The sequence below is a fragment of the Diceros bicornis genome, chromosome 29 (genome assembly GCF_020826845.1).
Source record: "Diceros bicornis minor isolate mBicDic1 chromosome 29, mDicBic1.mat.cur, whole genome shotgun sequence".
NCBI classification, from domain to species: Eukaryota; Metazoa; Chordata; class Mammalia; order Perissodactyla; family Rhinocerotidae; genus Diceros; species Diceros bicornis.
In genome coordinates, this window is record NC_080768.1 from 34,532,407 (window position 1) to 34,548,859 (window position 16,453).

General features: G+C 55.2%; 1 protein-coding gene across 1 annotated transcript in view; it reads left to right on the top strand.

Moving 5' to 3' along the window:
- Positions 1-13,584: 13,584 nt before the first annotated feature.
- ADGRA2 (adhesion G protein-coupled receptor A2) overlaps positions 13,585-16,453 on the top strand; it is a 33,486-nt gene continuing 30,617 nt past the window's right edge. Inside the window, exon 1 of the mRNA XM_058525204.1 lies at positions 13,585-14,090. Within this exon, the coding sequence (XP_058381187.1) occupies positions 13,837-14,090 (254 nt within the window). The 5' untranslated portion in view covers positions 13,585-13,836. The remainder of the gene's footprint in view (positions 14,091-16,453) is intronic.

The following is a 16,453-nucleotide window of genomic DNA, read 5'->3' on the forward strand; positions in this document are numbered from 1 at the left end:
CAAATTGTACTCCCCTGCTCCCTTTTTTGGACATTCATGGCTCATAAAGCACTATTCCCTGTATTCCCTCATTTTGCCCTCACAACAGTTGGTACGGTAATTTTGGCTATCTGGCGGTATCCCTTTGTGGGCAGGGCCCTGGGAGCCAGAGAAGGTTCCATGCGCCCCTTGTCTGAGGTTCCAGTGGGTTGGTGGCAGGACAAGAAATAAACTCAAGACTCTTGATCTCTTGATTCCTGGTCGAGAGCTTGGTCACCACGCCACACTTGTATCTTCTGTTGTCTCCAGCTTTAATAATCGGTAAGCGGCATGTTCTTAGGTTTATAGGCTTAATTTAAGAGAACCTTATTACCATAAAAGAAATGTATGTTTTTAGTCTATTGTAATTATTGAGAACTAACACATCTTAATGCAAAACACACTTTGAAACCACAAGCAGTGGGGATGAGAAGGAAAGAGAGAATTAAACCCAGCCTGAGTGGAATTAGCCTTCCCCTTCTGTCATCCTGTTTCCCTAACACACACATTCCTCCCCCAGATTCAAATTATCCTGCACAAAGGCTGCAAGGTTCAGAGTGTGCGGAACCGTGCCTTTCTCTTAGAGCTAGACTGGCAGTGAATTCTGTTCCCCAAGGCTAGACAAGGAGGAATGAGGTCAAATGGGACATTCTTAAAATCCAGGACATCTTTGTCCTTCCAAAAAGAAATGGCCCTGTGCTTCCCACCCAAGCTCTGAAGGAGAAAGGACTCGCCCACCAGTTCCTGAAGGGCTGCGATAAGGGTGGATGTCATCGGCGGTGCAATTGGAAATGATTTGCTCTGGGAACTGTGACTGTCTTTACCATGAAATCAGTTGAATCTATTACATCAGCCTTGTGACTAAGGGTAAAAGAATCCAAACCGTCCACCCAGATGTCTTGCTTATCTGCCCTCTCCTCTCAAGAATCACATAGGTATAGAAAAGGGCTTTCTTTTCCACCCTCCTTGCATCAAGGGGCATATACCGTGGCTGTGTGTGGTTGAGTAGCTCCTTCCAAGACAGAGGACTTAAGGTCCTCTCCTATAAGCTCTTCAAGGTCCCAAGGGACCTCAGAGCTAACACTTGTTTTCCTATAAAGTCCAGCACGGATGAGCTGAAGTGGCATGTAGTGGGGACAGAGGGAGGGACTTTTGGCATCTTTCTTGTATTTCAAATAAATTTTACAAGCCCAAGCTCCCGAGCTTTGAGATCACAAAGGGGCAGAAGCCACCCTTCGAGTGCCAGAGTATCTTCTCAAACAGTTCCTTCCGCTAGCTGGCTGGCTGCGCTCCGTGACAGTGCACACCCCCACCCGGGCTCCAGCCGGGCCGTGCTGCGCTCCAGCTTCAGAGCTAAGCTCGACCCAGCTGCCAATCTCCAAAATAAAATCAATGTGTGACCTTATTCACCGGCTGTACCGAAGAAACTAGCACAAACTAGGGCCAACTTTGAAGCCAAAAAGGGAAGATGAGAAGTTGGGAGAGAGAGAGAAAGAGTGGGGGAAAAACTTGGCTGGACATGAAAGGTGTCTTGTCTGTCTGTTCCCCATTAGACGCAATTCTCTTGCAATCTGCAGCCTCGACATAATTCTCTTGACCAGAAACTCTCCGGAGAGATAGTGTCAGAAGGAAAAACAAATAGAATAGCATCTCTGCCAGCAAAGTCACTTAAAAACCTATTTGGGGAGTGGGAGGATGTCACACATCAGGGAGGGCCCTCCTCCACAGCAGGCCACATGTGGAGACACGCTTACCCTGGGATGGGACAAGGCCAGGAAGGGCTGGTGTGCTAGGCAAGGCCAGCCCCCGGAGGCAAAACCCCTAGTCCTCTGCCCTACCAGCCCTCTGATGCCTCAAGAGCCACCTTGTCCGGCTTTCTCAACTGTCCATTCAACACACAAACCACGGTGCTGGGCTTTTTACAGCCCCGTGGTACATAGAGAGGAAGTCAAAAGGATTGCCTTAGAAAAGTGTGGTCCCAATTTGTCCTAACTCCATTTTCCCATTTCTGACGGCCACCAGCAACCAAAGGCTGAGCGACCCTAGCTCTCCCTGTAAACCGGCAGCCAGCTCGCCAGGCAGCAAGCCCCAGTCTCCCCAACCCCCTTTGACCTGCCTTTGAGCTAAACCAGCGAGTGTTGGAGAAGCCGGCCCCACCCTCGCCTGCAGGAGCCCAGGGGGTAAGGATTCTGGAATGGGGAGTGCAGGGCAGGAGAGGGCGCAGTTCTGTGCTCAAGTTTCTGAGGCAGGCATCCTGTTATAGCAGAGAAGTGTTTTTTTAAAGGAAGAAAAACTAATCAGAAGAAAGACGCAAGAGCTTTTCCTGGCCTTTTGGACTTGTTTATTACTAGGATATCTGATTTCAGCAGAGGAAGCCGGCACTGAAGCAAGGTTTTTATTGGCCGTGAGCAAGAGGAATTCAGGGTTTGCCTTTGATTTCCCTGCCCCAGAACATGAGGCAGTGAAGAGTGCTCGCCGCTTTGACGGAGCAGCTCGGCACTTTGGGGCTCCCAGAACTCTCCATTTCTGCAGCATCGACTAAAATTCCCTTTGGAGGATGAGGGTGGAGCAAGGGGCCGGAGTGGAAGATGGCCCCACAAACACTTCAGAGAGGAGAGCAAAACTGGGGACAAAAGTTAAACAGTGTTGAAATTGGCTGCAGGAGAGCATCAGTGAGGCTGTGCTCACTGCCCCCCTTCCCCGAGTGGGGACCTGGAGGAGGGAAGGCCTGGTTTGCATGAAAGCACAGTGTCTCTACTGACAGAGCTAGGCAGGCTGCAGTCGGAGGGCCGGGCCTGATGGTTTCAATGTGTGGGGAAGATAAAGCCAGAGATCTGCAGAGGCAGCCTCTGCCAGCAGCCCTCCTCAGCTGGGGCCCCGCTGGCCCCTGGGCAGGGGGATTACCAGCTGGGCTGCAGGCTGGAGGAGCTGCTGGTGATCCCCCAGGGCTCCCCACAGACCCCTTCATGCACAGACAGCCGCTGTTTTGGGGTCTGGAGCCCCAGCCAGCCTGATCTCACCCTCGTTCGGTGCAGCCTTCCTGCCTCCCGCTGGCTTCCAAAGGGAGACATCTCCACTGGAGAAAGAGGGGGTTGTCCATCTCGCTGGGGGCCTCTGGGTGAGCCCAGCCATCTCCCTCTCTCCCCTCCTCCCCTCTGTATCCTATTTCTATCTACTTTTCCCTCTGATCCCCCTCCTCACCCTTCTCCCACAAACCGCTGGTGACGGGAAGGACCCCGAAGCAGCAGCCCCTTGGTGGAACCCTCTGGGGAGAAGATGGTTCCGCCTGGGTATGGCTCTCTTCCCATTCCAGATTTGTGACCAGAAGGTTGTAGATCTACGTGAGAGCCGCCTTCTTCCTCTCTCCGGTGGGTCTTCACAGGCGGCTCTGGGCGCGCCTTTGTGATAGGTCACAGGCCTGTCTCCCAGACTGAGTTTGCACCTCAGCTGCGGCGTTGCCTGTCCCTGGCATGGCTCTGCTCACCTGTGAGGCCCAGGCCCACTCTGGCAGCCACCGGGCCGTTTGGCACTCTGAGCTGAGGCCCAGAGCCCCGGGCAGGGGGTGAGGAATGGGGGAACAGGGCTCTCACTGTGTCCACTTCAAGGAAGCCAGTCATCAAAAGGACTTTATGCAGTAAGTTTGGGAGCGTACACACAGGGAGAGGAGCTGCAGGAGGGTAAGTAGACGGCCCACACTGTGGGTGGGGAACTGCACGCGCGTGCACACACACACATACTTCTCCAAGACTCTGGCACCAGTCTGTCTGGGTTTGAATCCCAATTCTGTTCCTTACCAGCCAAATTACCCTGAGCCAAAGACTTAACCCCCTTGGTGCCTCAGTTTCCTCATCTGTAAATAGGGGTGATATTAAGAGTAACTGCTTCATGGTGGTGGTGTGACGTTTAAATGTGATAAAGCACGTAAGGTGCTGTCCACAGAAGCTGGCACAAAGTAAAAGCTCAGTAAACACTAGCGACCATGCGCCGGACCCAGAGAGCTGGGCTTCACAGTCTGAATCTCCATGGAAAATGGGGTGGAGCTCTGATGGACAGAGCAGATCAGGCCTGTTGGGAGCTGCAGCCTTCCTTCATAAAGGAAACATGATCCTCAAAGGCTGAGGAGGAAAGAGGACCCTCCAAGAGGCCACGAAAGCTCTGAGTGCCCACGACAAGCTCCCCGCAGGGGTCTCGCACTGAGTAGAGCTGACAGAATGAGGCTGGATGTGTGGATGGGAGGGTCCCAGATTCCCCTTAGCGCTGCCCAAACATGGACACCCAAGCCTTCCCTTTCTGTCCCCACAGCTTTACACTAAAGACCTAGCTAGAGACCGGGGCATAAAAACAGCAAAATCAGCCCAGAGTGAAACCAAAACTAGATACTCTGGCTCACACACCAAAGGCGTCGAGATTCCAGCGACACGCCAAACTCCCTGAGTGCGGTCCCCAGGACGGGGGGCCCGGGGAGAGGGCTCCTCTTACCACATCTCTCCCAACCTCCCCCTCCATCACCACAGGGCTCCCAGGGCCCCAAGGCAGCCTGACAGGGCTTAGGGAATAGAGCCCAACCTCCTGCGCAGAAGTCTGATCTCCACCCTCCAGAGAGAGGAGGATGCACGATGAGGGCAGGAGAAGGAGGAGGAGGAAAAGCACAGAGGGAAAGCAGCAGAGACAGAACAAGAGAGCCAAACGCCAAAGGGCCAGCCCCAGAAGCCCCGTGGGCCAGAGAGGCATCAAGAGGACAGCAGCTGCAGGGAATCAGGGTTCCCCGCAAAGACAGACTTTTCCAGCAAATTAACAATCCAACCTGCCAGGCTGCTGGCCAGCCTCAGCTGTGTGCTAATGAGGGCGTTTCTGAGGCTCCCGCGTGACTGGAGGGGCTTCCCGCACGCTCCAAGTCAAGCCGGCTGGAGTGACCCTCGGGGAAGCGGCTGTGGCGTTGGGAGAGGGCGACAGCGGCCCAGAGAATCGGGCCTGGAGATTCACGCAGAGCCACAGCTCTGAAAGCCGCTCTGCCCTGTGGGGAGCTGGTGGGGAGCTCCTGAAAGCTGGATTTGCAGACCCACCGTCTCAGGAACCGGGCCTCCTGCAGTGCCACTTCCGCCAAGACCAGAGAACTAAGAGAGGACCCGGTAAAGCCGCCCCTGGGGAGCAGGGATGGGAGGAGACCCTTGCTCTTCACTATTACCTCTTCCATGCTATTGCATGTTTTAGCCATATGCACGTATTACTTTGATAAAATATTTTCGTAAATAGCGGTAAGGCCTAGAAGCAGATTTAGCTCTACACGGGCGTGGGAGGTTTGCCTCAACCTCGGGCTCCCTGGCGCACACCTTGCAAAGGACGAGCCCGCTCCTCACTCTCACCAGCCCCCACCTGGCCCAGTGCCTGGGGGGACCCCAAACACTCTAGGCTTGTCTGGGTCATCCTCTCCCTCTCCTCCTGCCTCCAGTAACGCCTGCCACTTTCTCCCCCAAACGGCTTCTGTTTCCTCTCCTGTTTTCTTCGGTGCTGCTTCAGGCCTCCCCCATGGTGTGAGGGGCACAGATGTATGAGCCTCAGCCCTGGGTCAGGGAGACCAGAGATTCACACCAGCCCACACTCGCCCATGGTCCAAGGTGGTGGGCAGAGGGGGAGGGGTGTCAGGCGAGCCGGGTCCCACCCAGCTGCTCCACCGAGTCACCATGTTTCAGCACAGAAAGGAGTGAGGCCAGATGAGCCCTCCCCAACCCCAACCCACACACACACACACACACACACACGCATGTTACTTAACCTGAGTTCCGACGTCCTCATCTGTGAGAGAGAATATCAGCCACATGTGGGGCCTTGGTGAAGATTAAATGAACACAGCGCGGGATATGCTCGGTGCCTGAGCGCCTCCTAAATGTTACTGTCGTCCTCCTTCTCCATATTTTCTTTTCTACAACCCTGAAGCCACACGTCCACACACCTACGTAAAAATGCTGCCTCATGCCACCTTCCCTCTCCTCCACTGCCACCTCCACCCATCCCCCTACCCTCACACCCTCACACCCTCACACACTGAGCCCGAGTTGCTTCTCCTCCTTCTAGAACCTGAATAGTCTGACCCCAGCGGGGCTCAGGGAGAGGGGTGCCGGCCTGTGAGTGGGCCTCGGCTGCCTCTGGGGAGAAAAGGCTATGGAAGGAACAGCCCCTCAGGGGGGCCTAGAACAGGTCACAGACCCCACAGAGCCTCAGAAGCAGATGGAAAGCTACGCCCTGATGGGCATGGCCGCCTCCGCCCACCAGTAAAGGCCCTCCCTCTGCGACCTGACGAGGCTGTGAATCAAGAGGCCTCCTGAATCCTGATCCATCTAAGATCCTGGGCAAGAGAGATGGGCCATCCCCTGAGCTCTGAGGAGCCCAGGAGCTCGCCCAGGTGCCCCAGAGGCTGGCCAGGGAGAGGAAGGAGGGAGGAGGAGAGCCCTCCCCCGCCACGACCCTCTCCCCTTTACTCCAATAACGGGGTCTCTCCTGTGTCTAAGGTACCAAGCTCTGTCCTGCCCAGGGTTAGGGAAAGCTCCTGGCCTGCCCTTCTTCCCGCTGACACCTGTTTATCTTTCAGGTCGGCTTAGCCATCACTTCCTCAGAGAAGCCTTTCCTGGTTCCAGTGGAAACTAAGGGCCCTCTGCCCCCATTATTCTCCCTACTGGCCCCTTTCCCTTCACAGCACTGAGCACAGTTTGTAGTTATAGAATCATTTCTGTCCTCTTTTGTTCAGTAACTGCCTCTCCCACTGGAACTATCAACTCCATGAGGGCAGCGACTATGGCTCTTGTTTACCACTTTATTCCCAGCCCTGGGCACAGGGATGGGCCAAATTCCTGATTTCCTCCCCAAATCCTCTCCTTCCTGAGTCTTCCCCAGCTTAGAAAATGGCAATTCCTTCCTTCTCACAGCATAAGCCAAACACCTAGGGGTCACTCTTGACAGATGTTTCTCACACCCCACTTCCAGTGTGTCAGGGAACCTGTCAGACTCACTTTCCGCCCACGTCCAGGATCCATCTGCTCTTGGCCTCCCTCACCACCTCCTTTGCCCAAGATGCCACAGCGACCTCTGCACTGGACTGCTGTGCTGGCCTCCTCGCTGGCCTCCTGCTTGCTTCCTTGTCCCACTGTAGTCATCCTCCACACAGGAGGCAGAGAGGAGATTGAAAAGTCTAATTCAGGTCAGATTATCCTTCTTTTCAAACCCTCTAGGCTTCTCTTCTCATTCAGAATAAAATTCAATGTCCTTCCTGTGGTCTTCAATACCCTGCGTGATCTGGACCTGAGGTCAAAGGGTACTGTGACCTCAGGTCTTATTTCTCTCCCATTGGCTCACTCTGGTTCAACCACACTTGTCCCTGACTCTTCCTTGCTTGAACACAGCAACGCTCACCCACCTTACCACCACTCACTGTTCCTTCTGCATGGAATGCTCTGACCCCCAAAATCCCTGGGGCCTGCTCCCATTCCTTCAGAACTCTGCTCAAAGATCACCTTGTCAGCGAGATCTACCCCTCATTCTTTATTCCCTTACTCTGCTTAATTTTGCTTCATTGATCTTATCCCCATCTACTAGATTATACGTGTTTATTTGTTTATTTACTCAGTACCTCACTCCCTCTGCTATAATGTTAGCTCTGTGAAGCCTCAGATTTTCTTTTGGTTTATTGCTGTATCTTCAGTGCCCGAAACAGTATCTGGCACATAGAAGATGTTCAATAAGTGTTGTTTAAATAAATGACCAAGACCTCAGCAACACTTTGTACAAGTTAAATAAATGTCTCTTTTATTTGTTGGGCACTAAAAGAGGCTGGGAATCAGAGCAATAAAGAAACGAATTCCCTCTTCTGGGACCTTACGTTTAAGTGGAAGAGTCAAATATATAAACAGTGAACTATAACACAGGACAAAACTAAGTAGGTCCCAGTAAGAAAAACAGCAGCGAGTCCTACTAATATTTACCGAGTCCTCGTGTGTTCCAGGCTGAGGTGATCTCCGACACCAATCAATTCTCCAATTCTCCAACACCTACTGGGTGTCCTACCACTTAATTCAGTTCCAACACTGACTGCTCAGAGGTAGTGCAGACCGCACAGGCTAAGGGCTCCACTTCAGATGCCAGTTGCAATCCTGGGCCACCCGTACTTTTGACTGACTGGATATAAATCAGAGATTTCCATGACCCCCTCCTCAGGTTCGATAATTTGCTAGAACGGCTCACAGAACTCAGGGAAACACTTAACTTACATTTGCTGGTTTATTATAAAGGCTACAACTCAAGAACAGCCAGATGGAAGAGACGCAGGGGATGGGGACACGGGGCATAGAGCTTCCATGTGCATTCTGGATGTGCCACTCTCTTGGCACCTTGATGTGTCACCAACCCAGCAGCTCTGAATCTCATTGTTTAAGAATTTTTATATAGCTCAATCTCCAGCCTCCCCTCCCTTTCCTAGAGGTCGTTTGGTGGGGCTGACAGTGCCAACCCTCTAATCTCTTGGTCTTTCTGGTGAGCAGCCCCATGCTGAGGTTATCTAGGAGTACCACCCTAAGTCACCTCATTAGCATAAACTCAGGTGTGTGCAGAGTCTCCTTACGAATAGCAGAAGATACGCCTGTCACTCAGGAAATTCCAAGAGTTTTAGGAGCTCTGGGTCAGGACCCAAGGACAAAACCCGAATATACTTTTGTATATACAGTCATGTTCTGCATGAAGACGTTTTGGTCAACCATGGACCACATACATGATGGTGGTCCCGTAAGATGAGTACCACATAGCCTAGGTGTGTAGTAGGCTATGCCATGTGGGTTTGTGTAAGGACACTCGATGACGTTTGCACAATGACAAAATCAATTAAGAACGCATTTCTCAGAACATACCCCCATCGATAAGCGACACGTGACTACATACCACACAGGCATCACTTACATGCAACTGACATCGTCATCGCAATCCTCTGAAGCAAATACTGTTTTTTATCCCTCATTTCACAGATGGGAAAACTGAGCCTAGGTAAATTAAGTGACTTGCCCAAAGTCACAGATCAGTAAAATGGAGAGCCAGGACTTGAATCCAGCTTCAGCGTCCCTGCCCTTAGTCACTGTGCTCAGAGTGCAGGAGGTATTCCGTCATCTGTGAGAGTGTGAGCAGATTTCACTTAAAGGATGAGTCAGATTTTAATAGAGAAAGAGATTATGACCCTTTCCTGTGGGAGTGTCTAAATTATACACATGTGCCGTGTATGTGGTGGAATCTGATCACCAAAGGGAAGCCGTCGCAGGCCCAAATAGTTACCTGGGTAGCTTCCCACAGTTTTTCTTCATTCCTTCTGGTTGAGGCATGAGCATTTCTCTGCCATGAACACTTAGTGTGAATGTTCCAACAGGACAAGCAGCTCAGCCCAGTCCCCACAGGGATGTACAGGACAGGGAAGAGAAGGACAGAAAGCTCAGAGGATGGCCCAGTAGATCCATCCTGGGAGGGAGGTGAGAGAATGGGGGGCGGGGAGTGGTCACAGCCTCTATACCTCCACTATCCTTCCAAGCTAATGGAGCCCTGGAGAAATGTCACATTTGCATTATCGATCCAATTATGGGCCATTATCTTGCCCACTGTTGTCCTGGGTCTGTGTTAGGATCCTGCCTCTTAAAGGCAACAAGGCACAGAGGGAGACAGAAAACCTAAGAATTAAGAGGTGAAGATCCCGGGTGGGACCTTCAGACAGCGGGGAGAAGAGAGCAGGGCCTGGAGCTGGCAAGTGTTACCTCCTGCTGTCTAGATTCCATACATGTTTGTCGTCTTCCTGCAGTCTTTATTCACCCCTACTTTCTTCTAGCCGAGTCAAAGCTCCTGTGGGAATTTTCTGCCTTCCCTGACTCTGTTAGAATAAGGGAAGGCGGGCCTGGTTCCTCCCAGTTATGGTTTGGGAGCGGACGTCTTTAAAAGTTTAGCTCAGGGAGGGCAGGGAATGAAAACGAGAAAACCTCAAGTGGAAGCGAAACTCTTGGGGAAATTGTTGAGAGCCCTTCTCCTCCCCCAGAAATTCTAGAGCATGGTGGTTAAAACTGTGAACTCGGGATCCAGAGTACCTGCATCAGATCTTGCTGTGTAGCCTTGGGCTAGTGACTATCAAGGTTCCCCTTCACGGCTCAATTCCCTGTCTGCTAAAACAGTCATCCTCACCCTGTTGTGAGGACTAAACGAGGTAATTCTTGTAAAATGTAGTCAACAAGTCCCTTACACATAATAAGCACTCAGGACCCTGATGTGTGTCCTCCTTTGGTGTCTCTGGTCAGAGGGAGGGGACACTGACCATTATGTCATCTTCCACTCCCAGCTGCTCCTAATGGATGGTCTGGTCTATCACCGGGTAAGAGGCCCCAGCCACTCCCTAATCAGGGGGATGGATCAGCATTGAAGTTGGGGGCAAAAGAGAGGTTGGCCAGCAGCTAGCACCTGGCAAAGGCAAACTTCTTTTGAGAGGGGCATAGTGGATATGAGCCCCCAGACAGTAAGGGAATTATTAGGGTCTAGTAGAGTCAGGTGAGTTACACTTCAGCCCTAGATTGTACTAACATTTTGGTAAGGCCCCCTCCCTTGCTTCAGTCAGGGTTAATTCAGCCTCATCTCTATGACCATGGTACCTTATCCCTACTCCACTGAAGAGCTTACCATACAGTATCAAGGTGTATTTAATTGGTAGAGCCCCTAGCCCAGATTTCCTGAGGTTGGGAATTAAGTTTGAGTCATTCTTCTGTCTCAAACAAACTTGAAAACAGAAAGATTTTCATGTAGGCAACTCATTCATTCCACCCTGCACCTCTGAGGACAGATAACCAGGAAGCTTCCTATAGGAGAGGCTTTGAGTGGCTCAGAGAAAAGAGCATTTAAAAAGGAATCAGCGGGGCCGGCCTGGTGGCTTAGCGGTTAAGTGCGCATGCTCCGCTGCTGGCGGCCCAGGTTCGGATCCCGGGCGCGCACCGACGCACCGCTTCTCCAGCCATGCTGAGGCTGCGTCCCACACACAGCAACTAGAAGGATGTACAGCTATGACATACAACTATCTACCGGGGCTTTGGGGGAAAAAATAAATAAAATCTTAAAAAAAAAAAAAAAAAGGAATCAGTGGGCAGGCCCCGTAGCTTAGCGGTTAAGTGCGTGTGCTCCGCTACTGGAGACCCGGGTTCGGATCCCGGGCACGCACCGACGCACCGCTTCTCCGGCCATGCTGAGGCCGCGTCCCACATACAGCAACTAGAAGGATGTGCAACTATGACATACAACTATCTACTGGGGCTTTGGGGAGGGAAAAAAGAAAGGAGGAGGATGGGCAATAGATGTTAGCTCAGAGCCCGTCTTCCTCAGCAAAAAGAGAAGAATTAGCATGGATGTTAGCTCAGGGCTGATCTTCCTCACACACACACAAAAAAAGGAATGAGAGTAAGTTCCCACTCCTGGCTGGTTACTGCTCAGTGATTCGGTTTCCTCATCCACACGTGTAAAATGGGAAAGTAGCCCCTGCCCCTGTCACCTCCTTGGGTGGGTATAGAAGCCAAAAGCAATGACCAACAGGACAGGACAGCGTTGTATAAATGTCTCCACCATGCACCTCATTCCCACCTGTGGGGAAGCATCACCTCATTCAATGTGGTTTGGCCTCTATTCAGCCCCAGAGAGTGGTGTTACAGTGGAATTCCTTTCCATACTTTGAGTATCTTCATTTAGCAAAAAGAAACGACGGAGAAGCTGTGTGACCAGGCCAGAGGCCTCCTCTCCTCTTCTCTCTGAGCAGTTTTCCTTGCCTGCGAACAGGAAGGTTGGACGGCAGACCCTGCCTGTGGGCCGTGGCTCCCTTCTCAACCCTTCCTGAGGAATGCAGTCTCAGCCTGCCTGCCGCCTGCCGAGGGCTCCTGCTGGGGGAGTCCACCCCCCTCTCTTCCTCCATTTGCAATCACTATTTATTTATCTTTGGAAGTTGAAGGAACCAGAGCCTGCAACTGGGAGACACTTGTGGAGCCAGAGAGGGAAAGTGAAGAAGCCAGCGTCTGGGCCCAGTGTCTGCCGCCAATGGGCAAAGGCCAGAAGCCGCTTCCCTGCAAAGGGGGGTGGGAGACTCGGGTGAAAGGCCACCGGACTGGTAAAGGTGCCACCCACACCGGCAGGGCCAACAGCACAGAAAGAAGGTGGCGGTCACCGTAGCAATCACTTTGGTGGTACAGTGAAGGATGGGGAACAGCAGTCCTGCCCAGCGACCCCCCAAACTAGGCAGCCTGCCCCTCAGCAGCAAAGGCTGTAAGTGGTAACAAAGTCAGCCTTTGTGGGGAAATTGAGGAAGCAGACACACTGGGTCACACTTCTCTTTTCTCTCTGTCCGCAGCCCTGTTCCCAGTTTGCATTATAGTCTATCTGAGACCCACACTGGGTCTCAGACTGCCATTTTCATCCCCATCCCCAGTTGTCAAGGTCAGACCCCACCCAAAGCCACCAGCCCTCTGCCTGTGGAAACGGAGTGCCCCCTCTCTCACTCACTCATGCTCATGCCACAACTCACATTCATAAACTAGGGGGCAGGCAGGGCCCCATTTGGACCCCAGAGATTAGATACCCCAGGATGTTAGGGGCTGTGCCCAAAGTCAGACAGAACTATCTACAATGAGGCTCTCCTGACTCCCAGTACAGTGCTCTTTCCACGCCCTGGCACAGATCCCTGCTTTTCCTCTTCTTGGCTTCCCTCATTCCCACTGCCCCCCAAACACACACACACACAGGGATGTGGAGAAGGTCAGAGGCCAGAGCCACCCTGTCTGCCTTGGCCTTTGACCTCTCCTTGGCCGAATGACACACACTCCCCGCTGGGCGAGGTCACCGCAGCAGCTAAGGAGGGTCTGAGCCTCCTTAGTCTCTGGTTTGTATTCCGCAGTGGCTGGAGCAGGGCTGTGAGAGGGACAGACGGCTTCCAGACTGGCCCATCAGGTCAGGGGCCGAGGGAAGACCAGGCTCAGCAACCCCAGAGCGGTGAACAAAGTTCAACCCCAAACATGGAGCGCCAGACGTCTCTGGACAAGCCCCCAAGTCACTGAAAGCTCCAGAAACCTCGGGCGCAGGCGGACGAGCAGGGACGAGGGAGGGTTTTGTGGAAAGTGATGGCGGTTGGTTTTGAGGTCTGAGGCGGGTCGTGGAGAGGAAGAGTCCTGGCTCGGGGGAGCGGGGCGGGAGGGAGAAGGAGTCTAGGTTCGGGGCGGGTGCAGTGGACACGCGGGGCCTCGAGCCGGCCGGCCCGCTCTCGCTCCGGGGAGGGCAGCGGCCTGGCTGCGGATCGGGAGGCGCTAGGGCCTCGCGGAGGACGGGCTGGCGCGGGGAGGGCGGGCGGAGGCTGGCGGCGGCGGGAGCGGCGCCGCGCCGAGCTGCCTCCATCCATGGCACGGAGCGGCGGCGGCGGCGGCGGCGGCGGCGGCAGGAGCCCGGCGCGATCCGCTAGGTCCCAGCCCGGCGCTCGGCGAGCAGGCGACGCGGAGGGGCCCGGCCTCGCCCGGCCCGGGTGCCGGGCGCCGAGACTCGGGCCGCGCCGCCGGGGGCCGCCTGCGCTGCGCTGACAGCCGCGCCCGCGTCCTCCCCGCCGGGGCGCTCGCCGGACATGCCCCCGGGGCGCGGCGGCGGGGACCCCAGGGCTTGCCTCCGCCCAGGGCCCCCCGCCCCGCCCCCGGGCGCCCCGGGCCCCCGCTGAGCACGCCTCCCGCACGCCCGGGTCCCTCCGGCCGGCGCGCAGACGGGCCCCAGCGCTGTGGGTCCCCGCGGGGCGATGGGCTGATGGGCGCCGGGGGACGCAGGATGCGGGAGGCGCCCGCGCGCCTGCTGCTGCTGTGGCTGCTGCTCCTGGCGCCCGAGATCCGGGGCGCGCCCGGCTGCCCTGTCCCCATCCGCAGCTGCAAGTGCTCGGGGGAGCGGCTCAAGGGACTAAGCGGCGGCGCCCCCAACCCGGCGCGCAGGAGGGTGGTGTGCGGCGGCGGGGACCTCCCGGAGCCTCCCGAGCCCGGCCTTCTGCCTAACGGCACCGTTACCCTGTGAGTACCCTACTCGGCCGGCCCGGCCCGAGCCCCGACGGGGGTGCGAACGGAGACAAGACGGGAGGGGCGAGAAGAGGGGAACGGGGACGATGCCGCCACTTCAGAGACTCTAAGACAGGCCTGAGTCCAGGCGCCGAGAAGGGAGGCTTGGAGAGGTAGGGGAAAGATTAGGGGTCCAGGAGTGTGGAGGGAGGAAGGGGCTTCCGGGAGCGGGTGCGCCCCCGGAGAGAGGCACCGCAGGCGCCCACTCACCTGCGCAGGTGAAGTGGAATGCGTGCTGGCGGGGCCCTCACGCCCCTCGAGTTTCCAGCCTGGGCTGGTTTTGCGGACTTGGGGACCCCAAGTGCGTGGGATGGGAGAAGGCTCAGGAAAGGTCAACGCCCGCGGTCCAATAGGTGACCGTTACCACCGCAGACGCGTTCGAAGCGGGACTGGAGGAGTCTCCCGGGTTCACCCAGCGGGCCTGGCTCCTCCAGTGGGGGGCGCCCCATCCGTCCCCCGAGGCTGCCAGCCCCGCTTCCAGCCCGTCTCCATAGGGCAGGCGGGAGGGTGGGCTCGGAAAAGTCTGTCCTGGGGATGCAGGCTCTTCGGTGTGAATGAGACCCCGGCGTCCCGATTTCTCTTGGGCCCCTCTGCCGCCGCGCGCATCTGTGATATGAGCTCTGCCCCGGGTCCTGCATCTCTCCCTTTTCCTTCTCTCCCCTGAACACAACACGAGCTTTGGCTGTTTCTCGACTGACTTCCTCGCGCAAAGATTGCAAGAAAGAAACCTGGCTGAGGGGAAGGCGGCTGCCTCCCAGCCTCCTTCCGTCATCCCGTTTCCCTTCTCAGCCACGGCCTTATTAAGCCCTCACTTTGCTGGCCACGAGCGCGGCTCTTTGCGCTGCAACCCGACCCCAAGCCTCCTCGATGGGGGTCTGAAGTCCACGCAACCGCGGGAAAATTAGCGACCCCTCCCCACCGCAGCGATTTCCTGTGCTGACCACGTGCTCGGGGCTCCACGCACGCCGTGGAGTGGAGGGTCCGGCCCTAGCGGCGGACCCTTCTTTTCCTGTCCTGGATCCAGCCTGCAAGCTGCTTCCCCTTCCCTGTCCTTCTGACCCCAGTGGCGACCGTTTCCCCACCGCCCCTTGCCCGGAGCTGGGGCTGGCTCACAGTCTATCCGATTGTGTCCAGAACAATACAGTAACGCCTCTGGTTGGGTGAGTTCAGAGGCTGCCCGCTTCCTGACAGGACACGACTGGTCAGCCTCTGACGTTGGCCGCCTGGCCTGCATTTTCTCCAGCTGGGGTGTGTGTATGTGTGTGTGTGTGTGTGTGTGCGTGTGTGCGCGCACATTAGGGGGGTGGAAGCAGTGTGTCTGCTCTCTCCCACACCCCAGCAGCTCAGGGACATGGACATGGCCATGGCCTGCGAAGGCATCTGTGGCCGCTCATTCCAGGTCCCTCTGAGTGTCCCCTGGTGTTGAAGGGTCCAGACAGGCCTGGGCATTCCCCAGCCCACTCAGTTCTGGAAGAGAAAAATGCTTGCTGTGTGAATAGCTGGGCGGGTGTCTGTGCGAGTCTCCACCAGGCAATGATAATTCAGTTCCGAGAGAGGTGTGTGTGTACACTCGATCTTGTGGCTGTGCTCACACACGTATGTGGAACGCTGTCTCTCCGCATGTCTGTTTTTGGGGATTAGGGAAAAGAAAGAAAGGGGGAAAATGTTAGGTGGTTTTGCAGTACATCTTAGAATGATTGGCAACTAATGCTTTCCAGCCGTGGCTAATTCCCATCGACGCCACTCCAGGGAGAGAGCGGGGCCAGCTCTTGGTGAGAATATATCATGACAGGGTGGCAGCAAACATGGCTGCAGCCTCATCTTCCCATCCCAAACTGTCCCCAGAGGAAGGGCCCCCCTTTTGTCCCAGGCCACTGATGTAGTGTAGTTGGCTTAAGATACTTCCCAAGGGACAGGCCCCTGAGCCTGGCTGGACATCCCCACAGGGATAACAGGGCAGGCCAGAGAAGCACCTGAGAGCCCGCTGGCCCATCAGCCTGGAGGGTGACTGAATCCCAGCCACAGATGTATTCCTTAGCCTCTCCGCCCAGGCTCCACATCATCCTGATTACTGCCCCCCTCCCCACCCCAGGTGGCTTCTGAAGGAAAAAGAACCCAAGTTCTTCAGCAGAAGCTGGGCAAGGATTTTCTTCTCGGGGCTTGGTCTCCAGCCCCAAGTGTCTTGAGGGAAGAAGAAACAGGGCTGGCAGCAAAGGAAGAGGCTAAGAGCACAGCAGCCTTCTCCACATCCTTCCAAACTCCTCCCCTTTTCTCTTTTCTTTGCCACACAAATTTCCCCTCTCACCTTTTAGCCCACT